Source organism: Carassius carassius, chromosome 20, assembly GCF_963082965.1.
Source record: "Carassius carassius chromosome 20, fCarCar2.1, whole genome shotgun sequence".
Lineage (NCBI taxonomy): Eukaryota > Metazoa > Chordata > Actinopteri > Cypriniformes > Cyprinidae > Carassius > Carassius carassius.
Genome location: NC_081774.1, coordinates 14,100,293 through 14,123,648, shown reverse-complemented (window position 1 = coordinate 14,123,648; position 23,356 = coordinate 14,100,293). Strand labels below are relative to the sequence as shown.

At 35.6% G+C, this 23,356-nt stretch overlaps 1 protein-coding gene across 2 annotated transcripts in view; it reads left to right on the top strand.

Annotated features, from left to right (window-relative positions):
* The window catches only part of LOC132096418 (V-type proton ATPase subunit H-like), a 53,895-nt gene extending 42,860 nt beyond the window's left edge, over nucleotides 1-11,035 (top strand). For both annotated transcript variants that reach the window (XM_059501755.1, XM_059501754.1), the window contains 3 exons: nucleotides 1,343-1,444; nucleotides 4,703-4,816; nucleotides 10,841-11,035. In XM_059501755.1, coding sequence (XP_059357738.1) covers nucleotides 1,343-1,444; nucleotides 4,703-4,816; nucleotides 10,841-10,907 — 283 coding nt within the window. In that variant the 3' untranslated portion in view covers nucleotides 10,908-11,035. The remainder of the gene's footprint in view (nucleotides 1-1,342; nucleotides 1,445-4,702; nucleotides 4,817-10,840) is intronic.
* Nucleotides 11,036-23,356: the final 12,321 nt, after the last annotated feature.

Here is a 23,356-nt window from a genome sequence, read left to right as displayed (position 1 = left end):
TGTTTTTAAATAAGTTGTTTTTACTGTCTGAATCACATTGTGCGTGTTCCTCTCCTCCCTTTCTGGTGAAGGTTGCACAAGTGGAAACCAAAGCCGAGTATCAGTTGAAACTCTCATATTCATTGTCTCTCAGTAGTTTAATCATGCGTCAGCTCGACCCTTTTGACAGCTCCATTTAAATCCTAATCTACTCATCTCATTCCTCTCATCACCACCCTCTCCACAATCAGCACAGGCTCCATTTCAGCCCTCAGCTATTTGTTTTACTTCAGTTTGTCTCTCTTCTTTTCCTTCCATCTCTTGCTCTCAGTGTGTAGGTGATTTGTAGTGTTGAAACCCTGTCTCTCAATTCTGCACCATTATTATAATTTCACGCTTTCATGCAACGTCTCATACTTGACATTGTTTTTGAGCAGAAATAGATTGAAACTATATTCCCCAGAGCAACAAGTCTCTCGCCTCTCTAAAAAATAATTTTCTTAAGCAGTATTTTTGTTGAAAATATCTCAACATCCATAAAAAATACTTGAGAAGATGTATTTTCAATAATATATGATGAATTACAAAGCGTAAATCTCACAGAATGTACTGTTTATTTCTGTTCAGCAAGGATTCATTAGAATAAGCATATGTGACCCTGGACAACAAAACCAGTCCAGAAGGGTCAATTTTCTGAAATGCGTATTATTACAACGCGTATTACTCATCAAAAAATTTTGATATATTTATGGTAGGAAATTGACAAAATATCTTCATGGAACATGATCTTTACCTAACATCCTAATGAATTTTGGCATAAAAAAAACAAATCTATAATTTTGACCCATACAGTGTATTGTTGGCTATTGCTACAAATATATCCATAAAGAATGATTTCTGACACTAAAGACTGAAATATATCTGCTCTAAATTCAGCTTTGTATCACAGGAATAAATTACATTTTAAAATATATTAAAAAAGAAAACAGATATTTAAATTGTTTATATTTCAAAATATTATGTTTTTACTGATCAATTCACTTCTTTCAAAAACAATTAAAATTCAGACTTTTTTTTCATTATTCTTTTCTATTAAATGTATCTGGATGATGTTTAGATCTTTTTATTGGAAGACAAGGACAAAAACACTGTTTAAAGGAAACTTGTTTTGCAGTTTTCCCATATTTGTTTCTTACTGAGCTAACAGAACCTTTAATGTTTTCCTGGACTGTGGTAGACACCACATCTCCAGCTGTACACTCCAGCTGATATATTTGCTCAGCGTGGGTTTAGTGTTGCCCTGGAGGTGTTACTGATTGCTTTTGGGGACCTGAACTGATTGTGTGTTTGTGCATCCTGCCAGGATACTGACCAGGTTGTTGGAAGTGTCTGATGACCCTCAGGTTATTGCCGTTGCAGCTCACGATGTGGGGGAATACGTGAGACATTACCCTCGTGGCAAGAGGTGAGCGAGTGTCCTTCATCCTTCACCCATAAATGACCATTTCTCCGACTCTGCGGCTCTGCAATTTTATGACATGTTTCCCAGTTCCCAAATATCCTGTAGCTCTGTGCGATTACAGTGCTGAAAATCGCCCAGGTTAGAATTATTACCATCTGTGGCAACTGCTTGCATGCGATGATGTCAGTTATCAATTTACACTTACATCACTTCAAAGAGAGCAGCATACTAACTCGTCCAGGCTGACCTATTGCAAGATATTGCATAAGCTTGTCATTTATATTGTCGGCACGTAGCATTCATGATCAGCCAATCAATTTTAAAATTAAGAACGCTATATATAGTTTTCCTCTAAAAGTAGAGAGATCTGCCAATCGTGTCCAGCTCCACTGTGAGTGGCTAATATCCTCTCTAAACCAGACCATCCTCCCCCTGAGGTCAGCCACTCACAACGCACACTCTCGCTTTCCTCTTCAAAACGCCCCCATCGTTCAAAGAAACCGCGCTGAATCTATAGGGACTCATTGGTTTCATCAACCCTGCTAACCCTGTAATTAGACCACTCCAGAACAAATTAGCTTCTGCAGGTGAGCAAAAGAATTGCATTCAGTTCATTGCAACAGTAATTTAAAAAAAAAAAGAAAAGGGTCGGTAGGTCGGCCTTTTTTTTTTTTTTTTTTTTTTTTTTTAGTTTCAATGTAAAAAAAAAAAAGTACATATTGGTGATGATGTAGGTATGAATTTAAACAAATTAGCATATCGTGACGTCACATACTGAGTCTTCAACCCGTGCCTTCGGGCGCATAATTGCAAACCTCATGTTGATGCAGGCTATATAGGCCACAAACAAATTGAAATCTTTGTCAAAAACATGTTTATTGCATGAATTTCAGGTGAGAAGAAAAAAACGAGTTACTGTTATACTGTTTTACTTGCATCCACTGCTAGGTATCAATGCAACCTACAATGACAGACTGTTTACTTTGCTTTCTTGGGTTGACACTTTTGTGAAAAAAATCCTGTTTGATTTGAGTGACAAGTGTTCATTGAATCGATTGTAAAATCGATTTTTGCATGTCTAAATAAGTTTTATACGGCAAATAACACCAAATATAGGTAAATCCACGGACAACAGGCAGGACGAATGTAAAGATTCAATAAATTAGTAAAGACCAATATTTCTGATGATTTATTGGTGTGAAGTTACATGCACAATGACAAACAGGAGTGCAACATTCTCGAAAAACAATAAGCAGGGTGGACGTCATAACTCAAAACATTTACTGCAGGCTTTCTACATGGCTGTGTTTACGATTAGAAATGTCAACAACAACAACAAATCGCATAGGTGATTCTAGGGCTGTCAAAAAAAAATAGAATTTCGAATATTCGTCGAATTTAAAATAAAAATCCACATTCGAATAAACATTATTTGAAATAGTATGTTGTTTTTTCACTGTCACATGCACAATGACAAACAGGAGTGCAACATTCTCGAAAAACAATAAGCAGGGTGGACGTCATAACGCAAAACATTTACTGCAGGCTTCAACATGGCTGTGTTTACGATTAGAAATGTCAACAACAACAACAAATCGCATAGGTGATTCTAGGGCTGCCAAAAAAAAATCGAATTTCGAATATTCGTCAAATTTAAAATAAAAATCCACATTCGAATTTTAGGTGTGCATTAAGGAAGCTGCCTTATGAGCCCTGGTACTTCACAGTCCGTGTTCCATTCCATCTCGCCGCACGCACAGCTGTGTCTACACAACTTTCAAAGGCGGACTAGCTCGACACGCAGTAGCTGCTGTCTCATCTTTCACCTCGTGTATGCGCACCGTCCGCGGTCTCAAAAAATGGCCACATGCGGATGACGAAAAGGACATAATGCAGACAGTTTCCGGACGGCCGAAGTATACTTAATCTTTATCAGCGGTACACGAGATGCGATGACATGTATGTGGCATTGCATTATAAGGTTATGTTAGCCTATCCAGTTGAAGCCACTACAAAAAAAAAAAAAAGAGAGAACATCAATGTGGAGAAGATCTTGTCAAAACTGAAACCAAGACGTTCACACAGAATGCATATTTCGCGCATTTTCTAGAGGGACACCGTTGGACTCCCGTCTCGCACAAGAGAGCCAGCCGCATGTTTAGAAAGACATGTAAAATTAATGTATTTAATTTAATTTTCTAAAATTATCTCGAGACTTTAGGTTGGGTTTTTGTTCCTCATCCCACTGCATCTCATGTTTTTAAATGAAAAAAATTATTATGTGTGACTGGTTTTCCGCCCTTTTTATTTATTTAACAATGCATGCATATACATGACGCTGTTTTGTTTATAGTTCTTTAATCAACTTAATTAATAATAATTGGTTCATAAACATTATTTGAAATAGTATGTTGTTTTTTCACTGTCATGTATTCTGATGCTTTAAATAAACGTGCAGTAATATTTTGCTCGATGCGCTATATTGAGGCCTCAGAAGAGAAGCAAAAAGCTTTTCTTCACCCTAACTGAAATTATGCATTTTAAATTCGAATACAATTTAAGTAAAAAATTCGAATTTAGTTTTTCAGCTATTTTGACAGCCCTAAGCGATTCTAGCCCGAATCTGTATCTGTATGCATGAGACTGTCTTAGTACCGGCAGAATTCACATTTCTGTTGTAAAAAGAGAAACATTGTGCAGAAGTATTATTTGCTGTTATGCGCCTGTGTCCGAAGCTGCAGTTGCTGTGTGATGCGTGAAAGGATTTATTTGTTGACACTTTCCCTCTGAATATTTCTAGCTGCATCAACAAATCAAGTCGAAATTGTGTAAAATTTAACACATTGTGGTGTAACAAATATGATTTTAACGTTTTTTTTTTCAAATGACATTTTATCAAATATAAAGTGGCCTAAAATATTAATTTATGAATTGTTAATTCTTACGTGTGTATTTATTTACATACAACTTTATTAAAATGACATTCTAGCATGGTAGTGGCAAGTTTTGCAAGATGTTTTCATTTTCTTTTCTTTTTTTTTTTTTTTTGAAAATGCCACATTCACATTTTTGTCACATTTTCTTTGGAAAATTACTTATTTAGAGATAAGGACTATTTGAGCTGATGAAGGCACTGAAATGCCTTTTCATTTGAATGATTGGAATTGCCAAAAATAATGCCGCTGTTGTTCTGTCATTTCCAGAGTTCAATTGAAAGGCATAGAGGCCCTGTGTTATTTCCTCTGCTTCTCTGTCCTTTAGGGTGATCGAACAGCTGGGTGGTAAACAACTAGTGATGAACCACATGCATCATGAAGACCAGCTTGTCCGCTATAATGCCCTGCTGGCTGTTCAGAAGCTCATGGTGCATAACTGGTACGTTTGACTTCGTATGCATTTATGAATTTAAATTTGATGTTCAGCATTTATTTATTACCTGTTGCCATTATTTATTTATTTATTTACAGGATATTTGCACAAAATTGTGATCTTTTTATCCTAACATCTTCACAGCAGTTCTGATTGTTGTATTTATTCCTCAAGCAAAACGGCTCCAGTGTTTGTGCCTGATGCAACACTGCCCTCAATAGTGACCTGGAATAGAGCTTTATCCTAATCTCTCTTTGCCACACAGAAGTAATTTTCTCACTTCAGTATTGCATAATATATTGAATTATTCAGTGGACCACTGTCTCTTTTCAGCGTTATTTGATCTTTGATTAAAACCCAGGGCACAGAATAAGCAGAAAAAAACATGATTAACTTCTCCAAGCATGTTCGATGTGTTTGTCAGAGCTACAAACTGTTGAATCAAGACTGACGAGGCACTGGCTCAGGTTCAGGAATAACAAACACATCCTAACACTAGTAGCTCATTATTGTGTCTGCTTTCATCCTTAGGAGCTTCAGGATGATAAACCTCAAAGACCCGACACACAGCATGCGTATTTAGAGCACAATAGACATCTTCTGGTGTACATTCAGTGGTGTCATGAACAGTAATTGTCCGCTGTCAGCGTTTCATTACAGTGGCTTTAAATCAGCCTTCAAATTGAAAGTTTAGCGCCAAATCGAGCAGAATACAAGTCACTTTAAATGCCGCCTGAGTGGTATAGATTACACCTGCAAAGGGAGAATGTGCTCCACAAAGTATCTCCAAATAATTCATCTTTATCATTGGCTGCACTGCAGGAGATATAAATTTATGGAGGAAGATGCTCAGTGAAGAATTTATATGTTTAGTATTTATACTGTGACCCCAGACAGAGGGTTTTATGTAGCTATTTATGTATATATACACATATGAGACCATTTCAATAGCTCTTTTATTTCCTTGCTTAGAAACTCTTCCGTCTGCTAACTCTGACTCAGTGGATCATGGCAATTATTAGCCATTAGCTAAATGGCTCGCATGCAATTTTCAGGATTAATTGTGCATAAATTTGAAGTGGTTTGACGTAAGGCTTAGCATGTCACCACCAAAAAGAAGGATAAAAAGCAAGCAGAGCAGTAAGTTTTGATCGTTCTCGGGAATAATGTAATGGTTGCATCTAAGTTCAAGTCTCTCAGATACAGACCGAGAGTTAAAAGGGAACTTTTAAAAATGGCAATTGGGCTGAAGAGGCAGAGAGTGCATGTATTATATGAAAATCTGAAGGGAGGGAAGGCCAACTCTTATTTGTATTCTTAATTGGAGGAGGAAATTACAGGGGATGTAATAACTGGATGATTGAGTTAAGATTTGGTGAATGTGGTTTCCAAGGTGCTCTTAAGAAGAGCCATACAAGATTGGCCTTTCAAAGCCTCTCCTTAAACGCCATCTTTGCAATCCAGTTGCATTCACAACTGCCATTTCCTTTTGCTGTACTCTTCTCAAGAGATTTTTATATTGGTGAAGGATGTCTTCTGTTATCTAGCATGGTTTTGAGATGATTTTTCATAGAGGAACATCTAGTTTCCATGGCATTGTTTTGCATAACACGTTGTCTTCATGTTTTTTTGTATAAAGATACTAAAAGGTTATTTTTCTTTGTTGTTGTTGTTTTAGATTTAAAGCTTTTTTTTTTACTTAGCATGTGTGCGTCCAGTTTATTTTCCCCTTGAGAGATGTGGTGCTGCTACCACACTATGGCTGTCGCTTTTTCCCATTCTCACTCCATAGAGACTGTTTGGTGTCATGGCAACAGCCGGAGGAGAAGATGTTTAAGTTGGCACAGTTCTAGATGGCCGACTTTGCACGCTGTTAGCTTATTGTATCTGTACCATCTGGGTTAACCCCTGGAGTTGTGCCGCTGTGCATGTGTAGAAATTCAGCCAGCGGCTCCGCAGTCTTGAGATGTTGGATGACACAGTGTTTAATCAATATGTTTAATCAATATTTTTTTTCTTGTTTGTTTTGCTCAAGCCTTTACGCACTTAAGGACTTCATCTGCAGTCTGTCTGATGCAGCTTAGCGTGAAATCTCTCAGAGGTGCTTCGCTGTTATGAAACTTAATTTTATTCGGAAATGAAAGTCCTGATCGGAATAACAAAAAAATTTTTAAGCAAGAGTTCACTGCAAGACAAGACCAAAGATCATTACACCTTTGCTACGTTATGTGCTTCATATCTTTATAATTTAGAAATAATTTATACAGTGAATGTGGAAAAAGTTAAGAGAAATTGCATAGACATCCAGGTTTAAGACATTATAATATTTATAACGCATACTATTTATTTAGATGCATGTCTTTACTGTTACTTTTTATCAATTAATCCATACAATTTCTTTAAAAAAGTTAGAATGGTAAAATAAATGAATATAGAATATTTAATTATACCAATTGTTTTATAATTTATGTTATATTTTAAAGCATCATGAATACACAGGCATCAACACTTTATTATTATAAAGTGACGTGACATTCAGCCAAGTATGGTGACCCATACTCAGAATTTGTGCTCTGCATTTAACCCATCCGAAGTGCACACACACTCAGAGCAGTGAACACACACACACACTGTGAGCACACACCCGGAGCAGTGGGCAGCCATTTATGCTGCGGCGCCCGGGGAGCAGTTGGGGGTTCGATGCCTTGCTCAAGGGCACCTAAGTCGTGGTATTGAAGGTGGAGAGAGAACTGTACATGCACTCCCCCCACCCACAATTCCTGCCGGCCCGGGACTCGAACTCACAACCTTTCGATTGGGAGTCCGACTCTCTAACCATTAGGCCACGACTTATTTCTATTCAATATACTTTACATATTGTTTATCCAGCTGGGCTCAGGCATCTTGTCCAAAACTTGTACAGTCAGTATACCAAAGGTGCATGAGAGAAAAATTTTAAATGTTTAGTGTAACCTTAAAATCATGATTGAAAAATTCTGTTAAAATCTGAAAACTTAGTACAGAGTACATTAGCAAATTTGCTGTAATAATAACTAAACTGGCACATTTACAGCAATGTTTAATAATATGGCCCTTTAATTCCAAATGGAATAAAGTATGTTTAGATATTTATCAATATTTATATTAGTTCTATTTCTAAAGGCTTTATAATATTCTTTAATTTTCAGCATGAGACGGTAGTGCCTTGCCTTGAGAATTCAGTATTACCGTTTCTTGAACTCAGGAACTCTTCAATTGAATAATTCTAAAAAGCTTCAGTCCACAGAGTAATTGAGCATTCATTTGAATCCTCTTAGTCATTAAAGTCTCAGACACCTGAGGACGCAGCTAGATTGTTAATCGCTTCTTCAGTTATGTATTTTATTTTGTAAAAATGCAGTGTTGTTGATGTCTGGTAGAAAAGCCGAGCCGTCTCTTTCGTTTCAGATTTCAAAATCAGACGAAGCCCTTCCAACACAAGGGCGCCATGGGTCATAGTCGTATTTACCACAGGTTGAATGAATAAGGCCACACTCACAGGATGAGTCTACTGGCTCTTGCTGTATATTTGGGATGAATGAGGATGAAAACTTGCCTTTGGCAGGTTTGATAACTTTTTTTTTTTGCTGTTCGTTATAAGACCTTGACATTGAAAAAATGAAGGAATCAGTTCAAGGTGTCATTGAAGAAAAAGTTGAGTCTCTTGAAGACATCACGCTGACACCGTGACCCTCACATACATCTTGGGGTTTGGGTCGATTGCAGGTTTGGCAGAAAATGTTATGCAAAGTGCAGCTGATTGAGCCCAGTGGAGACTTTGCTTCAGTCTGATTGTTGTCTGCTTCCTGTTTGTTCTGGAGGACCGTCTTTGTGTGATTTTTGTTCGATGCCATTCAGTCTAAATGTCTGAGACTACAATGAAAATGTAAGATACAAAGTCTATTTTAAACCTGGTAGAACTTAACTTAATTATGCCTCGTAGTGCTTTTTGGTAGGAAATGAAAAAAGATTTCAGTATAATGAGTTATTTGTGAGGTAATGTGTTTTTCTGCATACCCATTTTAGACTGCACTAAAATTTCTACATTTTATTTTATTTTTTTATTCATAAGGTGAGGGGCCATTTTACCCTTTAAAATGAAGACCTTTATGAAAGTTGTCATAGGGCATTTTAATATATGAATGTCATCTGCTGATCTTTATATTAGCTTGAAGTTTTACTTCAATTAGCACAAAGCAGTGCAACTAATCTGACATTAATATTCAATTAACTATGTTCCACAGACAGACCTTATGGTGTGTAAACTATTAGCTCATCTTCTGTCCATAACATTTTATGAAATTAAAGTGCCTAGATTCAACATTAAGTACATCAGTTTTCAGGCACTTTTCTCTAAGACTGGGAGTTCTAAACTTTTTATCAGCCAAAATGTTTTTGAAGTACCCCTGAGATTCTAAATTCAAACTTTGATAATTTAACAACACATTCATTCTTATGGTTCTTTTATGCCAGTTAATGGTCTCATTAATCTAATTTGCTGCTTATTAGTAGTCAGTAAGGTATTGGATAGGTTAAGAGATGTTGAATATGGTAATGCAGGATATGTGCTTTATAATTACTAATAAACAGCCAATATGTTAATAATAAGCATGCGAGTTAATAGTGAGAATTATTGTACCCATCTGGTACAATGCTGAAAATGTATAGCCACAAAAATATTAGAAATATGTGTAATGTGAAAAATAAAGTGCTGGGTGCTGTGTTCCCAAATGTATTAGAAGCAACCTGCAGAGATGGAGTTCATATAAAGCAGCAGTGCATCAGACTTTTGAGATTTCAGTTTCATTTTTAATTGATTATGCAACCCTATTTATTTGTCTAAATTTTTTGATTTTATGGCTTAATTATTTTTTTTTAGCTTTTCATCAACTCACAAACCCCCTGCAGTTCCACTTGGGAAACCCTGCTCTGCAGTTACTTAATACTCCATATCTCCATAGCAATCTTGTTTTTGCAAGCTAGCTGTGAACATGTTAGCTCAATTAATATACTAATTGGCAGTCAAGCTGTTATTAATCCTCATATTGAATGCGTTTTATATATCTTCTGCTGGATCCCCAATGAATCAGCCCTCTGTGATTCTCTCCATCTTGCTGCTGATGAACAATAGCGTTTGCTTTGTTTCCATGCAAATATCGTAGTCAAACCCAGTAGCTGTTTGACAAGCTGCCAGAAATGACAATAATTGAATGACAGGTGTGTGCTAATGTAGTCAACTCCCATAGTTGTCTCTGACCTCGGATGACTTCTGAGCCTGCTAGATGAACTTCTCGACCCTCCGTGCATCATACGTGTTAGATTTTCAGCAGATGTGGTAATTGCTTTCTTGGATGCTGTTTATTCTGGCATGAATGATGCGAGATATGAGGCATCTATTGTGTCTCGTATCTGAATTGTATACCCCTTAAAAAGCTCTGCAATCTTTTCTGAAGCACCTGAGGCCTGAAGGAAAGCACAACGTTTAAAAAAGGTCACAGTTAAGGAGAAACCGTTATGAGGTTTGACATAGAGACAGGAAACGCTGACGGCTTTGGCTCGACATCAAGATGGTGGACACTTTGAAAGGATTTAAATGACAGATAGCATTTCCCAACAGCTGAGAAACCACAGGTGCCATTCAGAATGAACTCTCTCTGGTGAAATGGCATTTTCAGTCATCAAAGAAGAAGGAATCGAATCTTGTGAAGATTATTCAGGAAGGCAGGGGCAATTGAATATAGTTAGATTGGAGAAAGAGCTGTGGTGGAGCTGTAGGAAAATGCTGTGAACAAACCTTCTCTCATTCTGCACGTGTGACATTTTATTTCTTTTTTTTTCTCACACCGAGCTTAAAGTGGCGGCTTAAAAACCTGCTATTTTACTTCCATAAAGGCTTGAGGAATATCCGGAAATACAAAGAGGTGCGTATCGTAAGTGTTCAAAAGATAAACAGGCATAATCATTCTGTGCTCTTTATGTTTTGTTTTTCAGGGAGTATCTGGGGAAGCAGTTGCAGTCCAGCGAGCAGTCGACTCCAGCTGTAGCTGCCAGAAGCTGAACTGCTCCTGTGCTTGTGTGTGAGCCAGTGTGTCTGATCCTGTGTTCTTGGTGTGAATGTAAATCTGTGCTATAGAGAATCAAAAGATGAGTTGATGTACTGAACCATAAATTTATGATTTACTACTTCTTTGTTGTGCTCTATGTCTCTGTGTAAAGTTGTGCGTCCTTACAATAAAATCACATTAAGAGATTTGAACAGTTCACAGAGTTATATTATAAAGCAATAAGCACCAAGAAGCCGTGGTTTACAGTGAATCTATAACAGTTAAGGGGCGTTGTTAGCTCTAAAACCCCCTTAGCTGTTATAAATTTACTGTAAACCACTGCTTCACCGGGCTTATTGCTTTAATAAAACAGTTATTCCATATATGTAGTAAGGTTTCACAGAATAAAACAGAGCAAATAAAATGTAACTGTATAAATAAAAAGTATTCTTCCACCAAACGATGTAGTTCTTCAGAAACAGCTGTGGCAAAGACTATAGAATAACCAAGACATGTCACTCGTATAGTTTTGAAGGGGAATATTGCCGCTTAATGGCAGGGAGCCCCGCCTTCTGAATGAAAGAGCCAATCGCTGATCAGTAAAGTCAGCACATCACTGCAGCTGCCTTAGAAGTCCTGGTTGCTATAGAAACTGTAAGCGCTCTGAGACATTCTCTTTGGACTGCGCATGCGCACATACTGATCTACCCTGAGAAATAAGTTTTTATGCTATTTGAGCAAAAGTAGCAACATTTATGAGTTGTTGTCAGATTTCTTTTTTGATTTCAAATATGAAATTTAATCGTAAGCTTAGTGAACACTTTTGGAGAATTTGATGTTTCCCCATTCAATGAGATAGGAGTTGCACTTCGATGCCCAAGAGGTGTTTCAAAGATGGCCGCCGAGTGACATGACATGTCTTAAAAGGACTTTGGCTGTGGTTCCAACAAAGTGGTTACCGAGCAACAAACAGAAGTAAACAAAGGTGTATGTTTGTAGTGTCATTTAAAACAGCTCAACCAATCAGAGTCAAGGACCAGAACTGTTTTATAATATGTTATTTATGTCTTTGATGTAAAACGATATGAGTATGCATTAAATAAATTCTACCATAACAAATGTTTCTGTTGGAAGTTTTTTTTTTTATATCAATTTTCTTATGTTTTATATAAATTTTTTCTCAAGTCTTTGTGGTTAAGTCTGTCTGTAGATACAGTACATAGATCGAAACAATCTGTGTGGTTCTTTCTGATAGATAAACTGACTAGCAGACAGAATCATATGTCTGATTTTCTCAAATTAGTTTTTCTCAGAATAGATTGAAAAATCATCTGAAGTTACGGTATTTGCACTTCACCCCAGGAGCTTATAGAAACAGATTGATTTTCTGTGATCTTGCTCAAATTTCAGATTCATATGATAATCCTTCAATATCAGAAGTCCCTGGACCATATCATTCTTTCAGTGTACAACCACCTTCAGGTCATAATTTTATTTTACTGTTTCACAACGTTTTGATTTTGAAAGAGCCCGGGAAGTCGTCTGTAGGAAATAAAATAAAATAAATTAATCCATGGCAACGGTTTTGCAGTTCGATCCCTCAGTTTATAAACCGTACTCACAAATTCTCAAACTGTCCCCTCTGTTTAATAAATCGTGCCTATGGATTAATAAACTGTAGCCACGAATTGTGTATTACGACTGATTTTTACTGCTTTGTTCCTGTTTTTAAAGTCATTTTGGATAAAATATTTTTCTAAATGCATATGTAAATGTAATAATAACAATGGTAGCCTGATAATAATAGTAGTAGTAGCAGTAGTAGTAACAACAACAACAACAATAATAATAATTATTATTATTATTCTTTTATAACTATAAATGAGGGCACATAAGAGTAATATGTTTACCATAAAATAATTAATGAACTCTTTATTTTTAAATAACCTTTTACAGTGTTTTACTGTGTTTGTGCACTATTCACTATTCTCAACATGATGACTTGTTTTTGTGATTTTATTATACTAACTATTTTACCCTAAAATGTTCCTTTTTTTTTAATTCAAGAAATTCTCCATTTTGAAAAATACATTTTATACATAATGCAATGCACCCTGCACCTAAACAGGTGGTCTGGTTGAATCTTCCGGCACATACTGGGGGCAGATATTGATTTTTATAGATCATATACTTTGCTCTAAGGGAATATTTTATTAACCTTTAGGAGAGCTTTGCTCTTTTGAAATGATGAATGTGTCTTCATAAACAAGAATCTGAAGTGTCTTGTATCAACACTGTGAGCCTCAAATCGAAAAAATATGATTTAATAATTTAATGTTAAAGAACTTAGCATTTTTCATATTTCCCATCCTCTTTCTGGTGACGTATGCCATATTTCTTATGACCGCTTATATTAATCTACCTCCGTTTTTAAGTGCAATGCCCACAATTAAGATCCAGTCAACAACCATTGCACAGAACCAAGTCTCAACCATACATATTTTCTTCATGGATAACCGTTCTGCTCGATGTACAGATTTCTTTTTTTTTTTTTTTTTTTTTGTGAAAGTTTTTCAAAAGTTCTCCTCCTGTGTTTTTCAGGGTCTCCTACATTACACACAGTTCTAAAAACTGTTCAAGCTAAATCTCTAGGTGTTTTTTTTTCTTCTTCCATTCCACTGCCCTGCTTCTTTCATTTTAAAGGCAAAAACATATTTGCGTGAATGGTCTGAAATATCACAGAAATTTTAATTCCTCATGTTGTGAGCTTCTCAAATATTTCCAATCGGATTCATGCATTTTATTTCATGTCACTGTGGGCCTTTTTTACACCTTTTACGATAAGGTGACTCACCTGTGTCATTCGTAAACACAAACCCATTTGCCAATTTGCTGCATTCCTTGTGCATCCCATTTTTTAAATAACCTCCCAAAACCTTTTCCATACACGACTGGGCAGAGCATCAGACGAGAGCAGATGCAGCCACTGGGTAATTTTTGTTCAGTCGCTCTTCTCTCTCTCTCTCTCTCTCTGTCTAAATGGAAAACAAGCTGTAGCTGTAGTACTATCAGTTAGCAAATAGTCCGGTACTCTGTGTGCTTTGTGGATGTCCAGATAGAGATAACCTTCAAAACCTATTACCACCACACTATCTGACAGATCCACAGCATATGTGGTTATCAACTGGTTTGGATGTGTAAGGGCTCATTCAAATTCTAATAGGGTCATCTTAGGCCTCGTGAAACAAGGTTGTTAGTGGCATTATCAGATGTCTTATTCGACCTTATTGGGAAACTTGTGTTTTTCTTTCACACCTCCGTCCTTTTCAGATGCTGCTTTTGTGTCAAGAATGAATTGACTCACGTCTACGATCCCACATCTCAGCAGCGCTGTATGGCATGCCAGTGCTTGTGTGACACTTCCCACACTGAGTGGCTGCTTTATGTAATGTGCGACACAAACATCCTTTTGCCATAATCAATGATGAATTTGTGTAAGGGCTCTCGGAGGCATGTCGCTTTTGAAAACTCTTTGCCGATGGCTTTTGTGAAGTCTTTTTCATGCTGCATATAGCATTCTTAAGGGCTGTTTTTATAAACGGCCTCTTTAAGGGACATTTATTTACTGAGCTAGGACAAAAAAACTTCTAATTGACCCTTTGCAGTTTCGAGTTTGATTTATAGGCGATCTGACCAATCACAACTCCGAATCTGACAGTTTTGTCTGAGAAATGAATCTGACAAGTTTAGATTAGACCAGTGGTTTTCAACCTGTGGTCCGCGGCCCCTTAGTGGGGTCTATTGCAGGTGGGCCGCCAATTATAATATTGTTAACATATATAAAAATGTCTAAGTCATAACATAATAACATGATTTCATATATATAATTAAATAACAAAAAATAAATATTAAACTGTAACTTTGCTTCCACTATTCGAGCTGGCTGATTGGTTTAAGAATAAACCACCAATTTATATTTTTGCTGCATATGCTACAGAACAACAAATTCAAACATGAAATATAGCTGCAAGCAGCAATAACGGGGCCAAGCACTACAGAAGCAAGCTTCAGACGAACGGCAGGAATGAGTAATTAAAACCGTTTTAAGATTATTTTAGGCATAATGGCTTGAAAACAATAAACACAACACCTAGTAATAGGATTTATTGGCTTATCACGTGTAACCAATAGGTGGTGCTGTTACCAAATTAGTGTGGAATGGTCAGTGTGAGGTGACTATTGCACAAACAAAGTTTGGTGTCAGTATGTCAAAGCTTTGAAGACATATAGCCTTAGATTCATTTTGACACAGTGATTAAAGTTCATAGTGGCGCTGTACGAAAATGGTCTATCGACACGAAATCCATAACTTTGTGTCAGCACAGTCTGAAGATCATCTGATTCAATTTTGGTAAAAATCGGACTTACGATTGATGAGCAGTTCGAAAATGTAGGTTTTCAACATAAATCAAAATGGCGGACCGGGAGTTCAGCTTAATCTGGCATATTTAGTATCTATGTTGTCGGCATAAGCCAGGGAATATTTTGAGACCATTTCCATTGCAATAGGCTAAAGCATTAAAAAGTTATTAGCATTTTTATAAGTGTACTTAGTCATGGTTAATGAATGGTTTATTACTCTTGACCAATAGGTGGCGCTGTTACCAAATTTATGTGGCATGGTCAGTGTGAGGTGGCGATGACACATACAAAGTTTGGGGCAAATATGTCAAAGCTTTGCAGAGATACAGCCTCAAATGCATTTTTGGCACCTTTCCAGCAAATTCATTGATGCGCTAAATGAGAACCGTTTCGTATATCGACACAAAATCCATAACTTTTTGCCAGCATGGTCTGAAGATGATTCACGTCAAATTTGGTGAAAATCGGACTAACGGTCCGGAGTTCGAAAAAGACTGTATACGGACTGTATACAGACTGTATACGCACTGCAGACGGAGTAGGCCTATGTGTGAACCTGTATAATGTATAACAAATCTATTTTAACACCTGAGGCACCGCTACAATTAATGAGCTCTATGAACAATGCATTGCAAAAAAAAAAAAAAAACCTGAACACAGGTTTTATATATATATATATATAGTCTATAATAAGTCTATAAATTTTGTTACACCTTTAGTGATTATTTTGACATGTCTGTTCTATAGACGTTACAACTTTTTGAAGAAAAAATTTCAGACATCGCAAGTGTTTTTTTTTTTGTTTTGTTTTTTCATATCGCACAGCCCTAGTTCATTCAATAAATACAGTTAACAATCTAGCTTCTGAATACCAAGTTATTAACCCAACAATAGTGGGGTCAGTTAATTTTTTTGCAGTGGGCCGCGCAAACATATTTGTTTGGTTTTGTGGGCCGCGAATTGAAAAAGGTTGGGAACCACTGGATTAGACTAATTTTGGTGGAGTTAAACTTAGACTAGAAAATGGTGTGTATTGACATCTTTCTGCAGTTAAAGCAAGATACGTTCATTTGTGTTTATTTTAAGTTATTAGTGAGGAAGAGATGATAGCAGCAGCAGTAACGTAGGTGGGCAAGTTTTTGCGAAGTGGCTCAGATTTCGCTTAGACTAGGCTAATGTTTCAACTATGGCAAAAATGCCCCGTATTAGTTTTTATCTCATTTATATTGCATGATAAGTTATATCACACCAGCAGCAAAAGCAATATCACACAAGTGCTTTTCATGTCAAACATTTACAAGTATAGTTCACCGAAAAAAAAAAAAAAGTATAATTTACTCACCCTCATGTTGTTTCAAATCTGAATGAATTGCTTGCTTTTGTGTAACACAAAAGACGGTATTTTGAAGAAAAAAAGTTTTTCTGGTTACCAGTGACTTTCATTGCATGAACTAAAAATACTGGTATGTTTCTCAAATTATGTTTTATTTTCCATAGTTTATGTTAGGCCACTGTAAACTTAACGTTTATGTGTAATAAATTTATCAAATAAAATATTTCTTTCTAAAGCTAATAATTGTAATGTCTACTTGATACTTTCTCAGTTAACACAATAATTGCTAAATAATCTTTTGTGGGTATTTTTACAGCCACATATAATTAGTAATTAATTAAATTAATTGCTGCACCATTTAATCAATTGGATTAAAAATGCGAATCGACTGACAGCAAATTATTGTTTCAACAACAATCCCCAGTGCTTGCGTTCAGCTGCATGTTGGCAGCATTGGCTTACCAAGCCACTCACTGAGGCTGTCTGTTGAAGATGTGGCTTTGTAATACAGGTGGAATATTATCGACTAGTCATATTGACCAGATTTGTCCGCTCTTGTTGACATGGGTCACAGATTGCCTGTTCCCATGGTTACAATTAAAACAGTAGCAACATCATTTAAGAGTGATTTCCCCTCTCATCCTGATAGCTGATGGACTCTGACAGAAAGATTTATTGTGGTATTTGTTGTTTTCAAAGTTTGCAGATCTACCTTTTGTGTGTGTCAAGAAGCTGAATCTAATCCAATCACTGTAATGGAACTATCAGAATTCATAATGTGCTCTTCTCACGTGTATTGTTAAACATAATGAAGTACTTTCATTATGCGTAATCATTTTTGTGTACGATCTAAATTCACACATGGGCTGCACTGTCTTTGGATATTGGATCACATTTAGATGCTTTGTTACAGTCAGTCTGCGATTGAGTCCATTTGACATTTTGCAGCCATAGCCTCTCCTTCTCCGATGAACCTTTCACTAACAACAGGAGTTCCTATTCAGCTCCTGATTGCTGAGATCAGGGCCATTTCATGCCATGTCGGTAGTGAAACTGCCTTTAACCCTGCAGCATCAGCCAATAAGCTCATTCATTGAATCATGCTGTTATGAAAATCAGACACATGCAGGACACATTTCTCTGATATTTGTTATTGAATGTAGACAGTGCGCAATTTGGCATCTTCGGATGTCTTAAAAATATCTCGAATTGAGAAGATAATCATGGGGATGAGTAAATGGCTTAAAGATATTGATTTAATATATTGATATTTCTTTAGAAGTCACAAGGACTACTATGATGATTTTGTCTAGGCATTCATTGATTGTTAGTATACTATAAATGGACTGGTATGTATCTGGTATGCTATGATTTAAAATGTGATGTTGACTGTTTCTTTTGCTTTTTTATCCTATTTTGTTTGGTTCGGGTTTCAATTTATTTTTCTTTTCTTTGTTTTATTTTTATTTGGTTTCATCCTGTGCTGTTTGTTTCGACTTAGTTTTATTTTTTTTTGTTTATTTGATTTGTGGTTTTTTTTCTTTTGTAATTTGTGTAAATGCTTTGTCTTTTTTCCCCTTTGTTTTGTGTATTTTACTTATTTAATTTTTTCTTATGTTTTTTATTTGCTTTTTTCTTTTAATTGTTTATTTCATTGTTTATTGTATTTAATTTTAATTTTATCCTGTTATTTTTCTGTTTGTTTTTTAATTTCAATAATTTTTTTGTAGTTAATTTGTTGTTTTTATTGTTTGTTTTTTTGTGTTTTGTATTTTGTTTCTTTGTATGCTGTAATTTTTTCCCCAGTGTTTTTGTTTTGTGTTTGTGTATTTTAATTTATTAATATTTATTTTCTTTTTTTTTTTTGTAACGTTAATTTAGGGTTTTTTTGTGTTTTAAAATGATGTGGTTAAGTGAATGTCTAAAGCCAGCAGTCTTAAAACTGACTTTTACTTGCTTTTAGGCAGGTTGCTATTTATTACTGGTTGATATCGTAAAATGTAGAAGCACGGAGAATTGAGCTCAACCATAAATTTCTCCTCCAATATTCCACCATCAGCACTAATGGCTGTTTAAGGGTGCTCAATCTTCAGGCCTGTGCTAGGATGACACGGACTTTGATCAAGCTTAGGCACCATCAGCTGAGCCATCTGTGGCTAGCCTTTATTTGGAGAGCCTTTTTGCAATGTTCAGGCGGGCTGGAATGGAACAAAATCTGAAGTTTGTATTCCTTTTTATCCTTGTGTGCATGGTAAACAATCGCCCATTACCAAACAAACATGGTCACTGTGTTTGGGATTAACAACAATAAATGCACATACATAAGTGCACATACAGCGGAAATGTTTTCATCCTGTGTGCAATCCGTATGCAGCAGTACATTACTTATAAAGTGATGTGAACGTCAACATTACTGAGTATACTACTGTATATGGAAAAATGTCTTGGAAAAATGTCATTCTTTCCCATAGATTACTGCCATTCTGACTCACTTATCATTGTGACATTTGATAAAGGACATATTTTGTTGGACATTTTGGGCTACATCTGCATGTCTGTTAATAACCACTTGGCTTGGTTTATAACTACCGGACAGATAAGGACTTCCATTAAATCTATTGTTCTTCTTAGAAGCATCACTGTGAGAGGAAGTGCTGATAACCTGTCTGTTATAGTAGCTTACATGATTGGCTGTTGATGTTGTTTCTTATTATTTTTCTCTGGTACAGTGGTATTCAGAATGCTTAAGGACTTTCTCTGATTTCCTTGCAGCCAGCATTCTTGAGTCGTCATTGTAACACTTCGTTTGTTTTTGTGAGGGCACAAATAATCATTTCATGGCTGGGAGGTCTGATGTTTGGCATGAAATCATGCACACTCAGAACTGTTGCACCTTGGTGAATATAAAAAGAAACTTTGGTTCCCATGGAAACTGTTTCTAAACAAACTGATGCCTTCACGGAGTACACTCATTTCATTCTTCAAGGGCACTGAAAAATAGAAAGAATAATCTCACTATTTCTCTCTTTCCATCTCTCTCATGCTTTCTCTCTTCTTCAAATGCAAAAGAGAAAAAAAAACGCATATCCATAAACCGTCCTATCCATGCTTTTTATTTTTGGTCAATTTCAACAGGTTATTTCTCGCTCCACTTAAGCTACAGATGCCACACATTTAAGAAATTATACTTTATAAGTGTAAAGCACAGCATATTTACATTTACATTAATTCATTTAGCAGACGCAATTATCCAAAGCGACTTACAATTTGGGCATATATTGGCATGTTAATATATTTATTTAGACTCGAACAGATTGTACAGTTTCCTCTTTGACAGTGTGTTCAACTGCTAAACTTGGATTTAAAAGACCATATTATAAAATAGAGTCTCATAGAGTGTTTTTTTTTTTTCTTGTCCTTGACTTGATTTACCTTGAGAAAGAATTGCGTACAGTTACATTTTTCCCTTTGGGTTCTTTCTAACAAATAATAGTTTTCTCTTCCATCTGTGCTTGAGTTCATCATTGGTAAATGTTCAAAATATTTTTTTATATTTTATGTAAAAAATTGTAATGTGCTAGTTTTGTTTGTACATTAGCATTTTAAAAAAACACACAGATAATGGGACTTCATAATTATTCTCTACCATTTTCATTTCTGAACGATTTGTGCTTTTTTATCGTTGGAAAATTTGTCTAAATGGAATTTGTGTGTCTGTTATTAAATATTAATTATGTCATCATGTACAAACCTGCACACAAGGCAGGTTGGACACACTGCCTTTGGTTCTTCAGTCTTCTAAAAAGTCATGATGACCTTTCATACTGGTGAGGCATCTATGTATATGTATGTGTATATTTATATATATATATATATATATATATATATATATATATATATATATATATATATATATATATATATATATATATATATATATATATATATATATATATACACACACACACACACACACACACACACACACACACACACACACATACATATACATATACATATACATAGATGCCTCAACAGTGGCTATTTCCATGAGCGTTTATATGTAACCCCATCCGGGACGGACTGTGAATACCTAAGAGCAAGCTGACTGTGTTTGCAATCATAGTTATATGCATATATGAATAAAAGTATATCTGCAATAGTCTTTAGCTGATGATTTTGATAAACTAACACAATACAACAAGATAAAGGCTTTAGCTTACTTAAACTTAAAACTTGTTACCATACTTTAAAAATCTGTAATATTAAATTAACAAATAAAAACACAAACTGATGCATTCTCACCTCTGAGAGATAAAGTATTTAAAGAATTTAAATCTCAGAAGAGGAACGGATTCTTACATTTACTGTTCCAAGATGGCGGACACATTGGTGTATCCGGAGCAGTCGAATGTGGCTCTAAATACACATCTATGAATCTCCCATCATGCCATATTCTGACCTGAGAGCTGCAGCAGAGAGGAAGTTTATGACTCATATTTTGCTCTGTTCCTCATATATGTAATTATGACTTCAGAAGATGTGGAATGCGGAGTTTTGACTGCTTTCAGGTAGTGTTTTTTTTTTGTTTTTTTTTTGCCTTGACGGCTTATGGTCACAACTGTTGTTTTTTGGTTTTAATGATTCTTAAAAGTCTTTAATCAATCTTTTTATTTATTTTTTATTTTTATGACTGTTTTGTGATTTTGTTTACTGTGTTTACATATATAGTTTTTAAAATTGCCAAAATAGTCATCAATTAATGATGTGGTTAAATTAGTATTGTATAATATACGTATAATATTTTGTAAAAAGAAAAAACAGAACAAAAAAACAGCAGAATAGTCATTGTTAGGTAAACTAACCATTTAATTCGTTGTCTTATATGTGGTTTTATAGGTTAATAATTTTATAATTTATGATATATTAGTAATTAATGTAGGCAGAGTACTAAAAACAGTATGCAGAATGTGACAGAATATGTGGAATACATCCAATCAAATTAAACTCTGCTGTGTTATATGTACTGTATATGTCTATGTAGACTGAAAGAAAAAAAAACTTGCATGAGAGAAATACAAAGACTAAATGAAATAACTGATTAAAATCCATTTTCCCTCCACACAGCTGTGTCCTTGAGTGGGATTTTGTGATGTCTGATGGAGCTGTAATTATCTACCCCTATAAGCCCCTTTTTCCTGAGGTTACGACGCACAAGCACTGGGGGGAGAAGCATTCCACACAAACATCAGCTACCTATGTCTCTTAGCAACATGTGAAGTACTCCTACTTTTGCCTAGAAAGAATGAAATGAACAAGAATCTGCATTCACAGAATGTCATGCTGATGAACTAGATGTTTATTGTGTCCATTACTGGCATGACAAGACCATGTTTAGATGAGTAAAATCAATACAGAAAAGTAAATAGTAACATTAAAGAGGGCCATTAGAGCTCTTGCTGTGGTCGACCCTTAGTCATGTATTTTGTTTTCAAAGTTGTTGGGAGGAAAAACTAGCATCAGTGCTTTCATGAAGGAACACATTTGGGTTTTGCTGAACCTACTTTTTTCATTCAATTTACGTTTCTAATATTGCCATCTAGAATGGGCAACTATTTAGTAGCAACAGAATAATAAGGTGAAATTGCATATTAAGCCTGCATTAGTCTTCTGCTTCTCAACCTTACTTATAGAGAATTTTATAGCATTAATAAGGTGGCCTATTTTGGAAAATTTAAAAGTAGGCTACTACTGTACTTAACTTGATAAGCTGACCACCATATTATGAATTTTTTTGCCCCCTTTTAAAACTAATATTATGAAACATGAGCTCAAATAGTCTATAAAGTGTAAAGTGACACTGTCTAGTAGGCAGCATCTCTCTTGCCTCTTCTCTATGAATGTGAGGGGGAGTAAAGGCAGGTGAAAAAAAACTCACATGAGAGGAGGTGGTGCCTCCAAGACACTGTGATTGGCTGATCATGCTGTTTGGCGCAGATGATGTCCATAACAGGTTCACAATGAAATTAATGAAAATAGATTAAATACAAAATCAACGATACACCCACTCAAACATCAACTAGACTGCATGTGCATATGCATCGCTACTATATACGCGTTAGTTGAGGCAGTTGAGGAATTTAATTAGGCTATCAAGAAATAAGTTGATTTTTCATAATAGGCCTAATAGCTGAACACCAGTTAGTGTTAATACATGAAGTACATATAAAATAAGTTTGTTAGTCTATTGTATTATAGTGAGGCCTATTATTTTTTAAGAAATGTAAACGTTTTGATACCCTTATAGACTTGACGAGACTTTGAAGAAAGTTGTCTCTGATCATAAACATGGAATAGGCCTATCAATAAACAAAATAAGTCATGTATATATATAGGCTATATTTAATAAAATATAATTATAACATAAAAACTAACAAAGAAAATAACCAACAATCATAATAACATTCATTTACTATGACAACAATACACATAAATAAAAATATACATCAACAATACAAACAAACAAGACAAAAAATTCATAATAACAATGACATTATACATTCACCACTATACTACATTAACAGTGAAAATGTATGACTAATAGTGACTAATAGTGCTGAAAAAAAAATCAATCGCGACCAACCGCATCTAAAACAATAGTCCGCGCCCGCACAATACACATGCGTGCACCATGCACAATCATCCTGC